The sequence below is a fragment of the Martes martes genome (genome assembly GCF_963455335.1).
Source record: "Martes martes genome assembly, chromosome: 1".
Classification (NCBI taxonomy): domain Eukaryota; kingdom Metazoa; phylum Chordata; class Mammalia; order Carnivora; family Mustelidae; genus Martes; species Martes martes.
The window spans coordinates 146,575,533-146,593,175 of NC_137888.1; the positions used below are offsets into that span (position 1 = coordinate 146,575,533).

Below are 17,643 nucleotides of genomic sequence, written 5' to 3' on the forward strand. Positions count from 1 at the left end.
CAAAAGAAAGAACAAGAACCATATGATACTCTCAATAGATGCTGAAAAAGCATTTGACAAAGTGCAGCATCCCTTCCTAATTAAAACTCTTCAAAGTGTAGGGATAGAGGGCACATACCTCAATATTATCAAAGCCATCTATGAAAAACCCACTGCAAATATCATTCTCAATGGAGAAAAACTGAAAGCTTTTCTGCTTAGGTCAGGAACATGGCAGGGATTTCCACTGTCACCACTGCTATTCAACATAGTACTAGAAGTCCTAGCCTCAGCAATCAGACAACAAAAAGAAATTAAAGGCATCTAAATAGACAAAGAAGAAGTCAAACTATCACTCTTTGTAGATGATATGATACTATATGTGGAAAACCCAAAAGACTTCACTCCAAAACTGCTAGAACTTGTACAGGAATTCAGTAAAGTGTCAGGTTATAAAGTCAATGCACAGAAATCATTTGCATTTCTTTACACTAACAACAAGACAGAAGAAAGAGAAATTACGGAGTCAATCCCATTTACAATTGCACCCAAAACCATAAGATACCTAGGAATAAACCTAACCAAAGAGGCAAAGAATCTATACTCAGAAAACTATAAAGTACTCATGAAAGAAATTGAGGAAGACACAAAGAAATGGAAAAATGTTCCATGTTCATGGATTGGAAGAACAAGTATTGTGAAAATGTCTATCCTACCTAAAACAATCTACACATTTAATGCAATCCCTATCAAAATACCATCCTTTTTTTTTTTCAAAGAAATAGAACAAATAATCCTAAAATTTATATGGAACCAGAAAAGACCTCGAATAGCCAAAGGAATATTGAAAAAGAAAGCCAAAGTTGGTGGCATCACAATTCCAGACTTCAAGCTCTATTACAAAGCTGCCATCATCAAGACAGTATGGTACTGGCACAAAAACAGACATATAGATCAATGGAACAGAATAGAGAGCCCAGAAATAGACCCTCAACTCTATGGTCAACTAATCTTTGACAAAGCAGGAAGGAATGTCCAATGGAAAAAAGACAGCCTCTTCAACAAATGGTGCTGGGAAAATTGGACAGCCACATGCAGAAAAATGAAATTGGACTATTTCCCTACATCACACACGAAAATAGACTCAAAATGGATGAAGGACCTCAATGTGAGAAAGGAATCCACCAAAATCCTTGAGGAGAACACAGGCAGCAACCTCTTTGACCTCAACCACAGCAACTTCTTCCTAGGAACATCGCCAAAGGCAACAGAAGCAAGGGCAAAAATGAACTATTGGGATTTCATCAAGATCAAAAGCTTTTGCACAACAAAGGAAACAGTTAACAAAACCAAAAGACAACTGACAGAATGGGAGAAGATATTTGCAAACGACATATCAGATAAAGGGCTAGTATCCAAAATCTATAAAGAGCTTATCAAACTCAACACCCAAAGAACCAATAATTCAATCAAGAAATGGGCAGAGGACATGAATAGACATTTCTGCAAAGAAGTGATCCAGATGGCCAACAGACACATGAAAAAATGCTTCACATCACTCAGCATCAGGGAAATACAAATCAAAACCACAACGAGATACCACCTCACACCAGTCAGAATGGCTAAAATTAACAAGTCAAGAAATGACAGATGCTGGCGAGGATGCGGAGAGAGGGGAACCCTCCTACACTGCTGGTGGGAATGCAAGCTGGTGCAACCACTCTGAAAAACAGTGTGGAGGTTCCTCAAAAAACTGAAAATAGAGCTACCCTATGACCCAGCAATTGCACTACTGGATATATATCCTAAAGATACAAACGTGGTGCTCCGAAGGGGCACGTGTACCCGAATGTTTATAGCAGCAATGTCCACAATAACCAAACTATGGAAAGAACCTAGATGTCCATCAACAGATGAATGGATAAAGAAGAGGTGGTATATATATACAATGGAATACTATGCAGGCATCAAAAGAAATGAAATCTTGCCATTTGCGACGATGTGGATGGAACTAGAGGGTATTATGCTTAGTGAAATAAGTTAATCAGAGAAAGACAACTATTAAATGATCTCCCTGATATGAGGAAGTGGAGATGCAATGTGGGGGGTTTGGAGGGTAGGAAAAGAAAAAATGAAAGAAGATGGGATCGGGAGGGAGACAAACCATAAAAGACTCAATCTCAAAAAACAGACTGAGGGTTGCTGGGGGGAGGGGGGAAGGGAGAGGGTGGTGGGCATATGGACATTGGGGAGGGTATGTGCTATGATGAGTGCTGTGAAATGTGTAAACGTGGCGATTCACAGACCTGTACCCCTGGGGATAAAAATACATTATATGTTTATTAAAAAAATAATAAAAATAATCCACGTCACAAATGACGTTGCCCAGGATCCAGAGAGGATGTCCCTGACCATGGCCCCATCATGAGTAGAAGAGCATAATAATGGCTCCTCCCACTCCTCTCTAATAGAAGACAGTTCTGTAGGGGGGGCAGAGGAATGCTGCGATAGGCAGAATAATGGTCCCCCAATAAAGATGCATGCCCTTACTCCTGAAACCTCTGAACATGTCATTTACATTGCAAGAAGGACTTTACAGATATAATTAAAGGTAAAGGACTTTGAAATGCAGAGATTATCCTGGATTGTGTGGGTGAGCCAATCTATTCCCATGAGTCTTTATAAGTGAGAGAGGAGGCAAAAGAGTGAATCAGAGATACAACAGTGTAAGAAGAGGCAGGAGGGTGTCAAAACATGAGAGGATTTTGAACTATCATTTCTTGTTTTGAAGGTAGGGGAGGGGAGGTGGAGTCAATAAATGAAGACAGCCCCTAGAAGCTGGGAATGGCCTTTAGGTGATAGCTAGCAAGGAAACGGGATCTCCGTCCTACAGCTACAAGGAACTTCATTCTGCTAACAGCCTGAATGAGCAAGGGAATGGGTTCTCCTCTAGAGCCTCCGGAAAGGAGTCCAGCCCTGACAACACCTTGATTTTAGCCTGGTGAGACTCATGTCAGAATTCTGATCTATAGAACTTTAATTAAATATTTTATTTATTTATTTGACAGACAGAGATCACAAGTAGGCAGAGAGGGAGACAGAGACAGAGAGAGGGGGAAGCAGGCTCCCCGATGAGTGGGGAGCCCGATGTGGAGGTCCATCCCAGGACTCTGAGATCATGACCCAAGCCGAAGGCAGAGGCTTAACCCACTGAGCTACCCAGGTGCCCCTGATCTATAGAACTTTAAGATAACAATTTTGTGTAGCTTAAGATGCAAACTTTGATGTAACTTGGTACAGCAGCAATAGAAAACTAATACAGTGCATTGGTGACAGACCCCTCTATGCTTCAGAATATTCTGCTCCATAGCAACTGATGTCATAGAAAAGATTCTAGAAGAGCGGGTTATGGAGAAGCACTTGTGGTTTAGAAGCTCTTGGGTGAAGGTAAGTGTGTTATCAAGGAAGAGGAATCTGAAAAGTCCAGGGAACTGAGTGCAGGTAGAGCAACTTTCCTGCAAAAGGTCAAAACTGCTGCAGTGGCTGCTCTTCGCCTCCCCCAAGGAGGCACCAAGGACTGTGGAGGGACTTGTGAACGGTAAGCTGGTATAGAATGGGCAGCAACCGGGACAGATATGATGATACCCAGGTGCAAGAGACACTCAACAAATCCATTTAGTGCTTATACAATGACAATTCTGTTGGGAAGAGTTTACTTTTTCCTTCTCATTCATTCATTCATTCATTCATTCATTCATTCAACAGAGAGTCACCGAGTGCCTACTATACACCAGGCTCTGTTCTAAGATCTGGGGATAAAGCAGAGAACAAAACAGACTAGGGTTCAGCATGCCTGGTATTTACACTCTGGTGTGAGAGATAGGCAAACAAATGAACAAGGTAACTTCTGAAATTGACTTATATTATGAAGAGAATAGAAATGATTTTCTGGGATGGAGCAGTAATCAGAAAGTCCTCTTAGAGATGCTGAGCTCATTTTTGAGCTCAGACCATGGCCAGAAAGAGCAACCTCTGTGGTGGTCGGGGGAGTCATGTTCCAGGCAGAAGAAACAGCAGGTCCAAAGAACCTGTGGTGGAAATAAGAAATGTTCAAGGAAAAGAAATGTGCAAGGTGAGTGTGATGGTGTGATTGTGAACAAGGGGGAGAGAGAGACGTGAAATCAGACTAGAGAGGTGCTCAGGGGCTAGAGCTGGAAGGGTCTTGTCAGCTAGGTTGAGGAGTTGGGATCTTATTTGAAGTGCCAGGAGATCTATTGGAGATGGGTGATGTAACTGGATATATGTTTTTAAAGAGAACTTTTTAGTTACTGTATAGATGATAGGGATGGAGGGGGACAGGAGAGGATTGTGGAATATCAGAGTATATCTAGGAATTTCTACAGAAGTCATAGATGATGGTGATCTGGACTGGGATGACGGCAGAGGAGAGCTAGGGGTGGATTGGTTTTGGAAGGACAGGGGACAGGGCTCCCAGTGAATTCATTACAGGGGAAGAGGGAGGACTCAGCATGTGTTTTATGAGTATGTCTGGAAGACAGAAGTCATCTGAAAATATCCTTTGCTCTGCTGAAAAATGTGAACATGGGGGGCGCCTGGGTGGCTCAGTGGGTTAAAGCCTCTGCCTTCGGCTCAGGTCATGATCCCAGGGTCCTGGGATCGAGCCCCGCATCGGGCTCTCTGCTCGGCGGGGAGCCTGCTTCCTCCTCTCTCTCTCTCTCTCTCTCTCTCTCTCTCTGCCTGCCTCTCTGCCTATTTGTGATCTCTGTCTGTCAAATAAATAAATAAATAAATCTTTTAAAAAAAATGTGAACATGGACTTCTCTTCCAATATGCATTGGAATTCAGTTATTAAGCTAAGGGCAAGGATGTGTGACCATGGCTCAAAGACATGTCTGCTGGGGATTGAATACTTTGCATATTTAACTCATTTACTTTTCAAATCAACACGATTAGGTGAGTATTATTTTAATCATTATTTAGATGAGGAAACCGAGAGGTCTCAACCGAGTAACTGTCTTAGACCACTCCTGGGATCCCTAAAATCCCAGCTATTATGGGATAAAGTCAGAATTTGGACCCAGTCAATCTGACTCCCAAGTCTGAGCACTTAAATGCTAGGCACTTCTTGACAATGTATTTGGTATAATGGTGATGTCTGTAAGCAATCATGTGACTTAGGAGTTTAGACAAATGTTTAAAAGTTAAATTCTTCTAATTCAAGAATATACTTATTTATTTCTAACTTTTTCCCAAGTTAGACATTTAGGTCATTGGTTCTCAACAGGGGAGAGTTTAGCCTGCCAGGAGATGTTTGGCAACATGTGGAGACATTTTTGTCTGTCACAACTGAGAGGGAGAAGCTACTGGCATCTAGGGGTCAGGTGTGTCCCTAAATAAATTCCAGTGCACAGAAGAGCCCCCAGGACAAAGCATTTTCCAGCCCAAGAGCCAAGGTCAAGGGCCCCTTTTACAGGTGAATGTAGGCTGGCGGACAAGCATATGCCTGTGTGTGATGACAAAGAGAAGGGTGCAATTGTCTAATTGATATATATTTATGCAGTGTTAGGGGCTGTAGGACATGCTGGGAAGAAGATATGTTATAATTTCCAATTGCACATTCTAGTCTGAGAGATAACATGGCGTAGAATAGGACGATCACCTGCTAGGTGTTCTGGAAGTGATTCTGAGGTCGGTAGGGGCTCAGGGGTTCATGCAGGATTGCATCAGCCTTCAAAGAGGTGGCACCTGGAGTGGACACCTGAAGATGGAACAACATTTGGGTGGGGAAAGGCATGGTTGGGCCCTGTGGATTGGAAAAAGCTATGTTTGGAGATATTAAAGTAAGAATTATCAGGCGCATGGGCAGTGGGGTGTGGAGTAGGGAGGCGCAGAGAGGAATAGAGAAGGAACAACATGGGAATTCAGTTAACTGAATGGATTCCTCCCAATGGAGGGAGGGCAGGTTAAGGCCAGATTATGGAAGGCTCAGAAAGCCAAGTCTGGGTTTGCTATCAGAAATAGGGAACTAACAGCATTCCCAAAGTGACATTGTATACATGCTTTGGGGACATTGAAAATACTACCTGGAGGAGTTGGCTTGGAGGAGTGGAGACCAAGAGGCTGGACTGTGACTCAGCTTGCAGTGATGAAGGGGGTTTAGAGGATAAAGATGAGGGGAGTTTAGAGGATGATGATGATGAGGGTTTAAGGGATGACAGTGAGGCAGTTTTATTGGAGTGGCGATGAGCAGAGTTTAGGTGGTCACAACAGAAATGGAGGAGAAACTCAGGAATGAATTCTCTGAGCATATTATAGCTCCGCCCCTTTTCACAGACGAGAAAGCAGAGGCACCATGAGGCTAAGGGCCTTGTCTGCTGTTGCCAGTGGTGACCCCCTACTACGTGGCAGGTCTGGGCTGGACTGGGGTTTGTCTCCTTGTGTGCACAGCCAGAGAAAAGCTCAGTGGAGTTTCGTTTGTAGACAGTCTGAAGATAAGATCGTGGCACGGGTGAGACCACAGCTCCAAATATATTCTAGGATAAAAGGCAATGGTGGAAAAAAATTCAACAGAAGAATAGTGCTTGTGCTTGATTAGTGGGACCACAGGGACATTTCTTCTTCTCAGTGTTTTCCAACATGTACCTAAATGACAAGTTGTACTTTCACAATAAAGAGGAAGAGAGGATTTGAGCTTCGGTGTCTAACATGAAAGAGAAATGAGTGAGAAGAAAATGAAGCAGAAGCCATTGGGTTTTGCTGGAGGGAGAGAATGTGTGTGGTGGGGAGTGACCTTCACAGGAGCAGTTTTCTTAGAAAATGGTGGGAGGGGGTCCCAGAAGAAGAGGAGAGGCAGGGTTTCAGGTGTTCTGGGTTTGCAGTGACACGAAGCTGAGGGTTAGGGTGGGAAGAACCACCGTCAAGCTGGGCAGAGCTCCCCTTTTTCTGAACACACTGAATCCGCACACCCGCACCCCACGGTGCCCTTCTTTTCCTTCAGAGAAACCGTGTCCCTGGGATCCTGGCAGGACTTCTCTGTGACTCTACCAGCTCCCCTGGCCATTATTGCCCTGAGCTACCAGGAGCCTAAGAAGATGAAGGCACCCATGTTTCTCTCTCTCATTGGCTACCTTGTGGTTCCGAGTGGCGCCGCCATCATGGCACGCTGCAAGGTGGCTAAGAAGCTTTATGAAGGAGGCCTGGATAATTTTGAGGGCTACAGCCTTGAAAATTGTGAGTAGGCCCCTCTAAACCCTCTCTTCCCTCACCTCCTTTTCCTCTGGCCCCTGCCCTGGTATCCCCAACTCTGCCCTCCTCCAAGCCACCCACCTCCTGTTCCATCTTAGGGGTGTGCCTGGCTTATTTTGAGAGCAAGTTCAACCCCACGGCCGTCTACGAGAACTTGCCCGGTGGCTACACTGGCTACGGCCTCTTTCAGATCCGCAGCCACGACTGGTGCGACAGGGGCAAGAACCGCTGCCACGTGTCCTGCTCTGGTAGGTCCCGCCCCCCTCCGTCCCACACCGGGGCACTGGGGGCTGCGCAGAGAGCAGAGGCCAGTCTTCTGGGTGGCCAGAGTTTCCAGGTTTGGAGCAGGGAGGCAGAGGGCCTGGCAGGTGCGGGACCGGGGAGGCTGAGTGCTTCGCACGGGAGGGTCCAGGCGGTGGGTGGCCGCTGGGGACAGAGTCATGGAGACCCCCATCCAGATGGGCAGGTTGAGAGGCGTCAGAGAGGAGGCTGTCAGCATCAGGGCCCACCTGAGTCTGAAGGTTTAGAGCAGAGGGCTCTGCCTGTGTCTCCTTTCACCCACACACACACTTCTTCAAGAACAGTGACCACTTGGACAGGCACAAGGAGTCACTGGGAAGAGACAAGAGCAGGCCATTCCAAGGGAGGTTTCTCTGCTGCTCTCAGGGGTCCCAAGTACCTGTGTTCAAGAGGATGCACTGGCCCAGGCTTCCCTCGTCCCAGAACTCACTGAGCACCCACAATGTGCCAGGCTCCTGGAGCTGACAGTCTAGTACTTGCTAAGTGCAGGGTACTCCTCAAAGCTCTTCATAGGTCTGAATGCATCTAATCGTCACAAAGACTCCCATGACATGGGCACTGTTATTATCCCATTCTATGAATGGGGAAACTGAGGCCCAGAGAGGGTAAGTACATGCCCAAAGCCACACAGCTGTAGGTGGTGTTGTTGAGGGGGCAAACCCATGCAGGGTGACTTCTGAATCAGGGCCAAAGTGATAGGCTGCACAACGACACCAGAGCTCTCCCTGACCCCCAGAAGCTGCTGCAGGAGGGTCTGATCGCCTGGCACTCTCAGGGTCTCCCTGATGAGCAAAGCTCCCTCCCCCATGATGAATGAGAAATGTTCCAGAACCTGTGGCTTCTGAGCTGGTTCTTTAGGAGACAGAGTGGAGAGGTCATGGTAAAACTTGTAAGCTTATGTGATCCAGGAAAAAGTTGCTTAGTGTTGGGCCCCATGCTCAGTGTGGGGACTCCAGAGAGGAGTAAGATGGTTTCCAGAGTCAAGGAGAGGCAGGATTTCGAAGTAGGAGGGAAAGGTGCCAAAAACAACACAGGAACCCAGTGAGAATCACAGCCCTTGTCCTTATAAGTGAGCTATATGAGTTTGGGTAGGTCCCTTCCCAGAGCTTCCGCCTCTGTCAAGTGAGGATGACATTAGCTACCTCTTAAGGTTGCTTTGAGCATTAAATGGGCTAATATATGTGAAACACTGTGCAGGGCCCATAAGAATCATGTAATCAAAGTCTAGTGGAGACCTACACATTAAGAACATAATTTAATTACTATGACAGAACATTCAATGTTGTCCTGAGTTCCTGGCAGCCAAGGCAAAAAGAAACCTAGTAGGCCCATAATTTATATCTCATAAGAAGATTGATTGATAGACTGCCAGTACCTGTACCAGAAGAAACAAATAATTACCTGTAATGGAAGTGGTACCAAGTGCTGTGATGAAACAGGGTGAGTTAGATATCCTAAAAAACCCTCTCACTAGATAAAATGTGAAAAAAAAAAATCTGGGGCACCTGCCTGGCTCAGTCAGTAGAGCATGCAACTCTTGATCTCAGGTTGGGAGTTGAAGGCCCATGTTGGGCACAGAGCCTACTTTAAAAAATAAATAAATAAATAAATAAATATTCCATAGTACTGGGTTCAGATGGCAAGAAGGTAAAATCCCTAAAGGCTAAAATGAGAAACAAGAATTTAAACAACTAACTGAAGATTGAAGCTGATGCTGACCCTGGGGACATCAGCTGATCCCTTGTGGCGTAAGGCACAGTTCTGAGGTCATTGTGTAGACAGGGCCTGAGCAAAATCAGGAGGTGAATTGGAGACTCCCCTGAAACCCAAGACCCCAGAGAACTGCATTGTCAGTTGAAGGATGAGATAGAAAGTTGTGAAAGCAAACACATTCTAAATAGAGGGAAAAACAGGCTCTTTGGGAATTTGTCACCACAAGCCAATAGGACTCACAGGGAAGTAAGGCACCATCAAGAAGTACTAGCTAAGCCCTGTGCTAAGTCCTGAGGACAGTTCAGGAAAATTGTATACTGTCCTTGTCCAGCAGGGTGAGGGACAGAGAGAACACAGACTGAGGCCAGACACAATCTTGGCTCAACCTCTGACTGGTTATATGATCTGAGCCTTAGTTTTCCTATCTGTAAAGTGGAGGTAATAATAGCACTTGCCTCACAAGGCTTTTGTGAGTTTTTTATATACTACAGTGCATATCAAGTCCTGAGCCTGGTGTTGAGTATACTGCCTGGTGTGTGATGAATACAGCTTCATTCAGAAATTTTTCTAAGTAGCGGGGGTTAGGATGTGTGTGTGTGAGCATGTGAACATGTATGCATGTGTGTATCTACGTATGTATGTTTGTATATATGTATTTGATTAGAACTGAATTGAAGTGACATTTTATTCAGAAGAGGGGAGAGGGTGTAGTGAGCTAGATGGTCAGTGACAGAGTTTTAAGGACTGTCCTATTTAGATGAGCAGATCCAGGTTGGGAAATGAGCAAGAACCAAGTCTAGAAAAAGTCCAGAATATGATTCCCAAGCTGTGGGCACCAGGAGTGGAGCACCCACCTTCAGGGCGGGTGCAAGCTTTGTCTCCTGGCCTTTGGTAGGTCTCTAATGGTGGGGTCATGGAGGAAGGCAATGGAAGGTAAGGTTGTAGAAATGGAAAGGAATGTTGGGAAAAGGATGGACGGACTAAGCCAAGTGTTGGAGGTTCTGTTTTACAGGAACTAGGGGCACTGAAGTAATGTTTTAAGGAAAAGCAATCAGACTGGATTAGGGAAAGGGAGACTCAAGTGTCAAGAAGGAAGGTATTGCAGCAACCCAGGCTTCCGCATTCAAAGGAAAGAATGGAGTGTTGGGCTCTCAGAGGCACCTCTGGGACATTGCCAATGCTGTTTCTTCTGCCCAGAACACTTTTCCTTCTGTGATCCCTCCACCCTTTCTCCTTCCCTACTCTTCTAGATGTCATGTGGCCCAATAACCCTTCCCCGATCCTTCGAGTCTGAATTGGGTGCCCCTACTCACCGCTCCCACATCAAGCTGCATTTCCCCATCATTCCAGGTATCCTCCATATTGTAATTGTCTATGACTTTTATCTCCCCCTTTCAGACTGCAAGCTCTAGGAGGACAGGGACAGGTTTACTGGGTTCACCATTCTACCGCCACTGCTTATATTGCCTAGCACAGAATAGTCGCTGTACATGTTTTTAATGAAACTATTATTATAAGAATTGAAGAAAAAAAATAGATAGATTTAGTAAAAGATGACCACAAGCTACTATCTCCCAGTGTTGTCTGAAAAAAAAATCTAGGGATAGATTTATTCTTGGAATCACATGGAACCCTCTCTAATATGGGCACCCTGTACCTTCCCTGATGTCACTCTGACTCAGCTGCCAAGTTGTGGGGTCATATTTTTCCACTTTATTTTCTCCACAGCTTTACTGAATCCAAATTTGAAGAAGACAATTGAATGTGCCAAGAGAATTGTAAAAGGAAAAGAAGGTATGGGAGCATGGTAAGTGGTACATTTTTGAATAGTCTATGTTAATGACCTTCACCCTTTGTCTTTAATCCTAATCTTGGCCTAATCTTGGTTTCTGCACATCTATAGGGTCAAACTAGAAGGATCTTACCAAGCTAGGCAGTAGAACACCATTGAGATCTGCAACCCCAAGATCTCAGGAGGAAGGACATAATTATCAGGCAAATTGCCTTAAGTTGAATGTATTTCTTCTTTCTCAAGTATTGTTTGGGGTTATTCAGGAGGCTAGGATAAGCATCCTTAATATAAATCTCTGTATATCTTTCTGATTACTTCTTTCTTCTAAATACTTAGGTTCTTAATGCATGGTGTGAAATGACTCTACTCCAAGTCTGTACCAATTTATACTAATAGTAATAATTTAGTAAAACGCTTATTTACTGCACTCTCATCAGTTATAAATCTTTGCCATTTGAAAGGTATCTAACAATTTTATCTTCTTTTGTATTTTGTGATAGTCTATTAGGGTGTTTTCCTATTATGTTTGTTATATATTTATATTGTGATTTTTCCCCCTGCCCTTGTTCTTTATTTTTGAAATTCAGATCATCATATTCATTTGAAAGAACACTTTATATATTAGATGTTAATTGTATTAACAGATAGTTATATATTTGTATTTTTTTTATTTCATTGACGTTCATGTAAGTTGAAATAACACACAACTAGATTATCCACCTTATTTACATATTCTTGGTCACTTATTTGGCACTATATTGAGACATTCTCTTGGTTCTTTTTTTTTTTAAGATTTTATTTATTTATCTGACAGAGATTGAGAGAGAGAGAGAGCACAAGTAGGGGAAGGAGCAGAGGGAGGGGGAGAAGCAGACTCTCTGCTGAGCAGGGAACCTGAGGCTCAATCCCAGGCCCTGGGGTTCTTGACCTGAGCCAAAGGCAGATGTTTAACCGACTGAGCCACCCAAGCACCCCGATAGTTATATATTTGTTACCAAAAATAACTGCAACTCTGATTTCTTCTTTAAGCAGATATTTGCTTTGTTAAGCCATCTAAAATTTACAAGTGTTTGGGCCTGTTTTGACTTCTTTCAATATTTGTTTATATTGTTTAATTTGTTCTCATTGCTGCATAATATTCCATTATATGGATGTATCAGTTTATATATCCATTATTCTTCTGGTGGACATTTGGGTAGTTTTCACTTTTTAAGTGTTGCCATGAATATTCTGTACTTTTCTTTTAGTGAATATAAAAATGGATTCATTGATCACACCAAGGAAAAAAAATCACTGGTCGTAGATAATGCATATTTTCAGATTTGGTGTATTCTACCAAACCATTTTTTTAAAAAGATTTATTTATTTATTTATTTATTTGTCAGAGAGAGAGAGAGAGAGAGAGAGAGGAGCGAGAGTGAGCACAAGCAGACAGAGTGGCAGGCAGAGGGAGAAGCAGGCTCCCTGCCAAGCAAGGAACCCGATGTGGGACTTGATCCCAGGATGCTGGGATCATGACCTGAGCCGAAGGCAGCTGCTTAACCAACTGAGCCACCCAGGCGTCCCTCTACCAAACCATTTTTTAAAGAGATTCAATTTGCACTTCCATCAGCAGTTGTAGTTTTCAGTGGCTCCAAATTATTGTAAGTTCTTGGTAATTTCTAGTTTTCTAGTTTATTCTTGTGACTGTGCAGTTGTATCACACTGGGTTTTGAGTGTTCTTTTCCATTTCTAGTTTGCTGAAGGTTTTTTGAATCATGAATGGGTGTTGAATTTTGGTTATTACATATTTAGTATCTCTGCAGTTCTGTGTTAGCCTATCCATCTTTTTTTTTTTTTTTTTTAATTCAAGTTGTTGCCTTTTTAACCTCTCTTCTCTTCCATGGCTTTCTCTAGAGGTTATGCCTGGTTACATTTTATTGACAGCGTCAATTTTTTTAAAGATTTTATTTATTTATTTATTTATTTGATAAACAGAGATCACAAGTAGGCAGAGAGGCAGGCAGAGAGAGAGAGAGAGGAGGAAGCAGGCTCCCTGCCAAGCAGAGAGCCCGATGCGGGGCTCGATCCCAGGACCCTGGGATCATGACCTGAGCCAAAGGCAGAGGCTTTAACCCACTGAGCCACCCAGGTGCCCTGACAATGTCAATTTTATAAAATTTACGTCTGGATTCTGTAGTATGTTACTCTCCTAAGAATGTTCCTCTGAATTTAATGATGATACCCATTTTCTTCTACTAATATTTTCCCATAAGTACCATGTTGAATAAGGACAGATTTGCCCATATTTAGTATTTGCAAATAGATAGGTTATGTAACATTTTCTTGTTTCAGCTCATTGTTACTTTGGTAATGGTCAGACTCCCTTCACAAAGGTCCATCTGGGCATAGATTGTTGTGCAAGTCTCCTGGCCCAATTTCTTCTTTGGAGATTTTCCTGGTATGTGTGTCTAGTTCTCTCTCATAGGCTGAGCCAGTGGAGTACATGAAAACCCTTCATTCCCATAATGCACTTCTGCCACCTCCACTGATACCATTTATCATCGTGGGTCTCCACTATCCAGTAGACACTGTCTCACCACCAATTTCCACCTTCTTTTGCCTCTTCCACCCCCTCCCTGCCCCACATTTCGTAACTGACTGCTTGGATTTTGCAGGATATTGTCGTTACCAGTTAGATCTAGGAACAATGTCATATTTCCTCAGTTTCAGATTGTATATCTTAATATTTTTGCAATTAGGGTTTATCCTATAGGCGATGTATCTTCCCATAAAAGTTGTTAATAAATCATTAACACATTTTAAATAGAAGGTATCTTGCAATAGAGGAAATCCTTTAACAATAGCTATCATTTCTTTACTACTTTGGTATGTAGGCTTTGTATGTTTACATAAACATCATCATTTAATCCCCACAAATCCTTATGCCATGAGTATAAAATGAGGAAGTGGAGGCACGGGGAGGGGTACAACAAGTTACCCATGGCCATAGTGTTGGAATTAATTCTAGATCTCTGATCTTCTGGGTCTCAGCTGGGTCTCTCTTTCCTTGAAGAGACAAGGACGGTTGGCTTGGGAAATCTGGGCTCTGGTGGTGTGGAAGGGCAACCAAAGGACTCTGTACAGTTCTTCTGTGGGAAGCCAACGCAGGCCTTCCAAACAGAATCATTGAGTGCAGGAGGCACAGCCCTGCAGGTGGATTCATTTTGCCAGTGGAAGTCTTTTTTTTTTTTTTTTAAGATTTTATTTATTTATTTGACAGACAGAGATCACAAGTAAGCAGAGAGGCAGGCAGAGAGAGAGGAAAGGAAGCAGACTCCCTGCTGAGCAGAGAGCCTGATTCGGGCTCAATTCCAGGACCCTGGGATCATGACCTGAGCCGAAGGCAGAGGCTTTAACCCACTGAGCCGCCCAGGCGCCCTGAGAAAAATATTTTAAAACATATGTAAGAGGTGCCTGGTTGGCTCAGTTGGTTAAGTGTCTGCCCTCGGCTCCAGTCATGGTCTCTGGGTCCTTGGATCAAGCCCCAAGTCAGGCTCTCTGCTCAGCGGGGGGTCAGCTTGTCCCTCCCCCTCTGCCCCACCCCTTGCTTGTGTACTCTCTCTTTCTTTCAAATAAAGAAAGAAAATCTTTAAAATAAAATGCATATGAAATCTCAACATACACACTGACCTGGACCTAACCTTTTTTCACTTACTAAAAAGTTTGCAAATCTTGGCATATCATACCCAGAGGTCTCTGCTCTCTGGGTGCTATAGGTAATTATCTGCTTGTCTGCTATTGATGAACATTTAGATTGTTTTCATTTGCTGGGACTATTGGGTGCATTTAAATGTTGGCAGAGAGATTGCTAAGCTGGCATTCAGAGAGGGAGCACCTCCAGATACATTACATGATGGGGTCTGTGTTCTAGATTGTCTAGAACAATCAAATTTGTACAGTTTTTGGAAATTGAGACTTATATAATGATGCTAGTCTATTTTGCTTTGCATTTTTTTCCATTTATTTATTTGAGAGAAGTGAGAGGACATGATTGGGAGGGGAGAGGCAGAGGGAGAGGAGAAGCAGTCCCCAGTGAGCCTGGAACCTGACATAGGGCTTGATCCCAGGACCCCCAGATCATGATCTGTGCTGAAGGCAGACACTTAACTGAGCCACCCAGGTGTCCCAGCTTTGCATTTTTAAATATTTTTAATTTATTTATTTGTCAGAGAGAGAGACAGAGCGAGAGAGCACAGGCAGACAGAATGGCAGGCAGAGGCAGAGGGAGAAGCAGGCTCCCTGCTGAGCAAGGAGCCCTATGTGGGACTCGATCCCAGGATGCTGGGATCATGACCTGAGCGGAAGGCAGCCGCTTAACCCACTGAGCCACCCAGGTGCCCCCAGCTTTTTCATTTTTAAACTAGAAAGAAGTTAAGCATTTTTTCATGTGTTTGTTGGCCATTTTTCTCTGAAGTGATTATTCATATTCTTAGCCCATTTTCTATTCAGATGATAACGTTTTCTTTTGTTTTATTGATTTCAGTTGCATCCTTTATTAATTAAGGTTATTAGAACTTTGTCTATGATATCTATGTGAACTACTTTTTTCAGGTTTGCTATTTGTATTTTGACTTTGTTTATAGTATTTTCATCATATAGGAATTTTACATTTTCATACAATCAGATCCCTCAATATTTTGTTTTGTGGCTCCTGAATTTATACGAAACTACATTCCAAGTTTGCAAAGAAATGAAGCCATGTTTTCTTCCATATTAAGACAGGACCTGGCACAAAATAAATCCTATGTTAAGTTTTTGTTAATAAATTAGAAAATGGAATTCACAATTTTATGTTTTTATACTTAAATTACAGTCTCCCTAGAGTTTATTTTAGTATAAAAAGTGAGGTAGGGATTCAGCTTTATATTTCTCAAATGGTTAACCAGTGTTCTTATACCACTTATTCATTCATCCATTTTCCTCACTCATTTAGTAGATTGCATTTTAAAGTGGGAGTCCCCTTATTAATATGTCTTCCCATTTAAAATAGCTTTCATACAGTCTCTACTCTCCAATTAATTGGAAGCATGGCTGGCTCTCTAGGGTGAGCACTAATGAGCTAAAATCATCTTTATTGTATAGCATTAAGTAGAGATATGCTGGCCCAGGCTGATTAAAGCCTTCTCACTTGTTCAGGACTCCCAGCCAAGTGAGCTCTTATTAAACTAATAAGCGCCCACGTCTTTTCAAAGCTTAGATCAAGCAGCTCTGCAGAGTTGAGACAGACAGGAAAGGAGAAGACCAAGGGCCTGCATGCCCACAGGATTCCCTTCTGCAGTGCCTGCTCCAGGCTGTGGAGAGCCCTGCAGTTTCTGAAAATATGTATGTGTGTGTGTTCCCTGCTGCTTTATAGCTGTGAGGGGCCAGAGGGTCACAGCCCCATCTTTAACTGTGGGACCCCTTACCCTGGAAGACTCATGGAGGCCTGCCTGGCTGAAGGATGGCTTACCCAAACAGGTTTTCTATTTATTTATTTATTTATTTATTTATTTATTTATTTGACAGAGAGAGAGAGAGAGAGATCACAAGTGGGCAGAGAGGCAGGCAGAGAGAAAGAGAGAGGAGGAAGCAGGCTCCCTGCCAAGCAGAGAGCCCGATGGGGGGCTCGATCCCAGGACCCTGAGATCATGACCTGAGCCAAAGGCAGAGGTTTAACCCACTGAGCAACCCAGGCACCCCAATAGGATGTCTAATGGCCTGCAGCTGAGCTGGTGAATCCCACAGCTTCTAGGTTGGGAGAGGAAGACCTGGAGTCTGGGCTCCGGCACAGGGGCCGGGAATAGAGGGATCACATTTAGGGGCAGGAAGAGAAAAGGTTTGAGAAACTCAGTCTAGCTGGGCTAGGCAGGGTTGAGGAGCTAGGAGTGAAGCACATACATGGAAAGGTGAAAGGGGTGCGGGTTTAAGGTCAAGGATTCCCATTTCTGATCAAGGATCTGCCTAGGACTCACCATCTGAGCCTGAGCAAGTCATGGAACTTCTCTGGTGCTCACTGCAGAGAAGTTAAGAGTACTTGTCTTGCCGGTCTGAGGGACAGCCTGCCAGTTCACGCCAGTATGGGATTTATGGAAAGAAATGGGGGGTGGTGGGCGCATGAGGATCTAGGGGGCACCGACATTCATGATAGGATGTGCTGGAGTCAGGAAGAGGGTCATACTCAAGATGCACAAAAGCCTTCAGAAACATGCCTGCAGTGGTCGGGGTGGTGAGTTCAAATGCTTCGAGGCCCGGGATGTAGATCGGCCAGGGTGGCTGTGGTTGGGGGAGAAGTTGTGGAACCCTGCTGACCCTGAGCTCAGACACCGGGGAGCCACATCCTGTTCACTCTCCCTGCTTTCCTGTCTGCAGGCCCTCCTGGTCCCTGAACTGCCGGTTCGCGGACAATTTGGAGAGGTGGTTGGATGGGTGCAGGTTCTAGCTGCAGAGGCGACCTTCACACTCTCCAGGGGCACCTTCCAAATGAAGATGCTTTCCCGTTTGCTGCCTTCACTCAACCCTGTTGATTACCTCACCGCTGGACAGCTCCAGATGGAAAAGGACAAAAGTTTGCT

General features: G+C 43.9%; 1 protein-coding gene across 1 annotated transcript; it reads left to right on the plus strand.

Annotated features, from left to right (window-relative positions):
• Positions 1 to 7,091: 7,091 nt before the first annotated feature.
• Positions 7,092 to 17,510, plus strand: LYZL4 (lysozyme like 4; the record flags this gene model as incomplete). Its single annotated transcript, XM_080808978.1, has 4 exons — positions 7,092 to 7,230; positions 7,344 to 7,493; positions 10,987 to 11,065; positions 17,441 to 17,510. 4 exons carry the CDS (start codon positions 7,092 to 7,094, stop codon positions 17,508 to 17,510), a joined length of 438 nt encoding a protein of 145 aa, XP_080665104.1.
• Between the last annotated feature and the right edge of the window lie 133 nt (positions 17,511 to 17,643).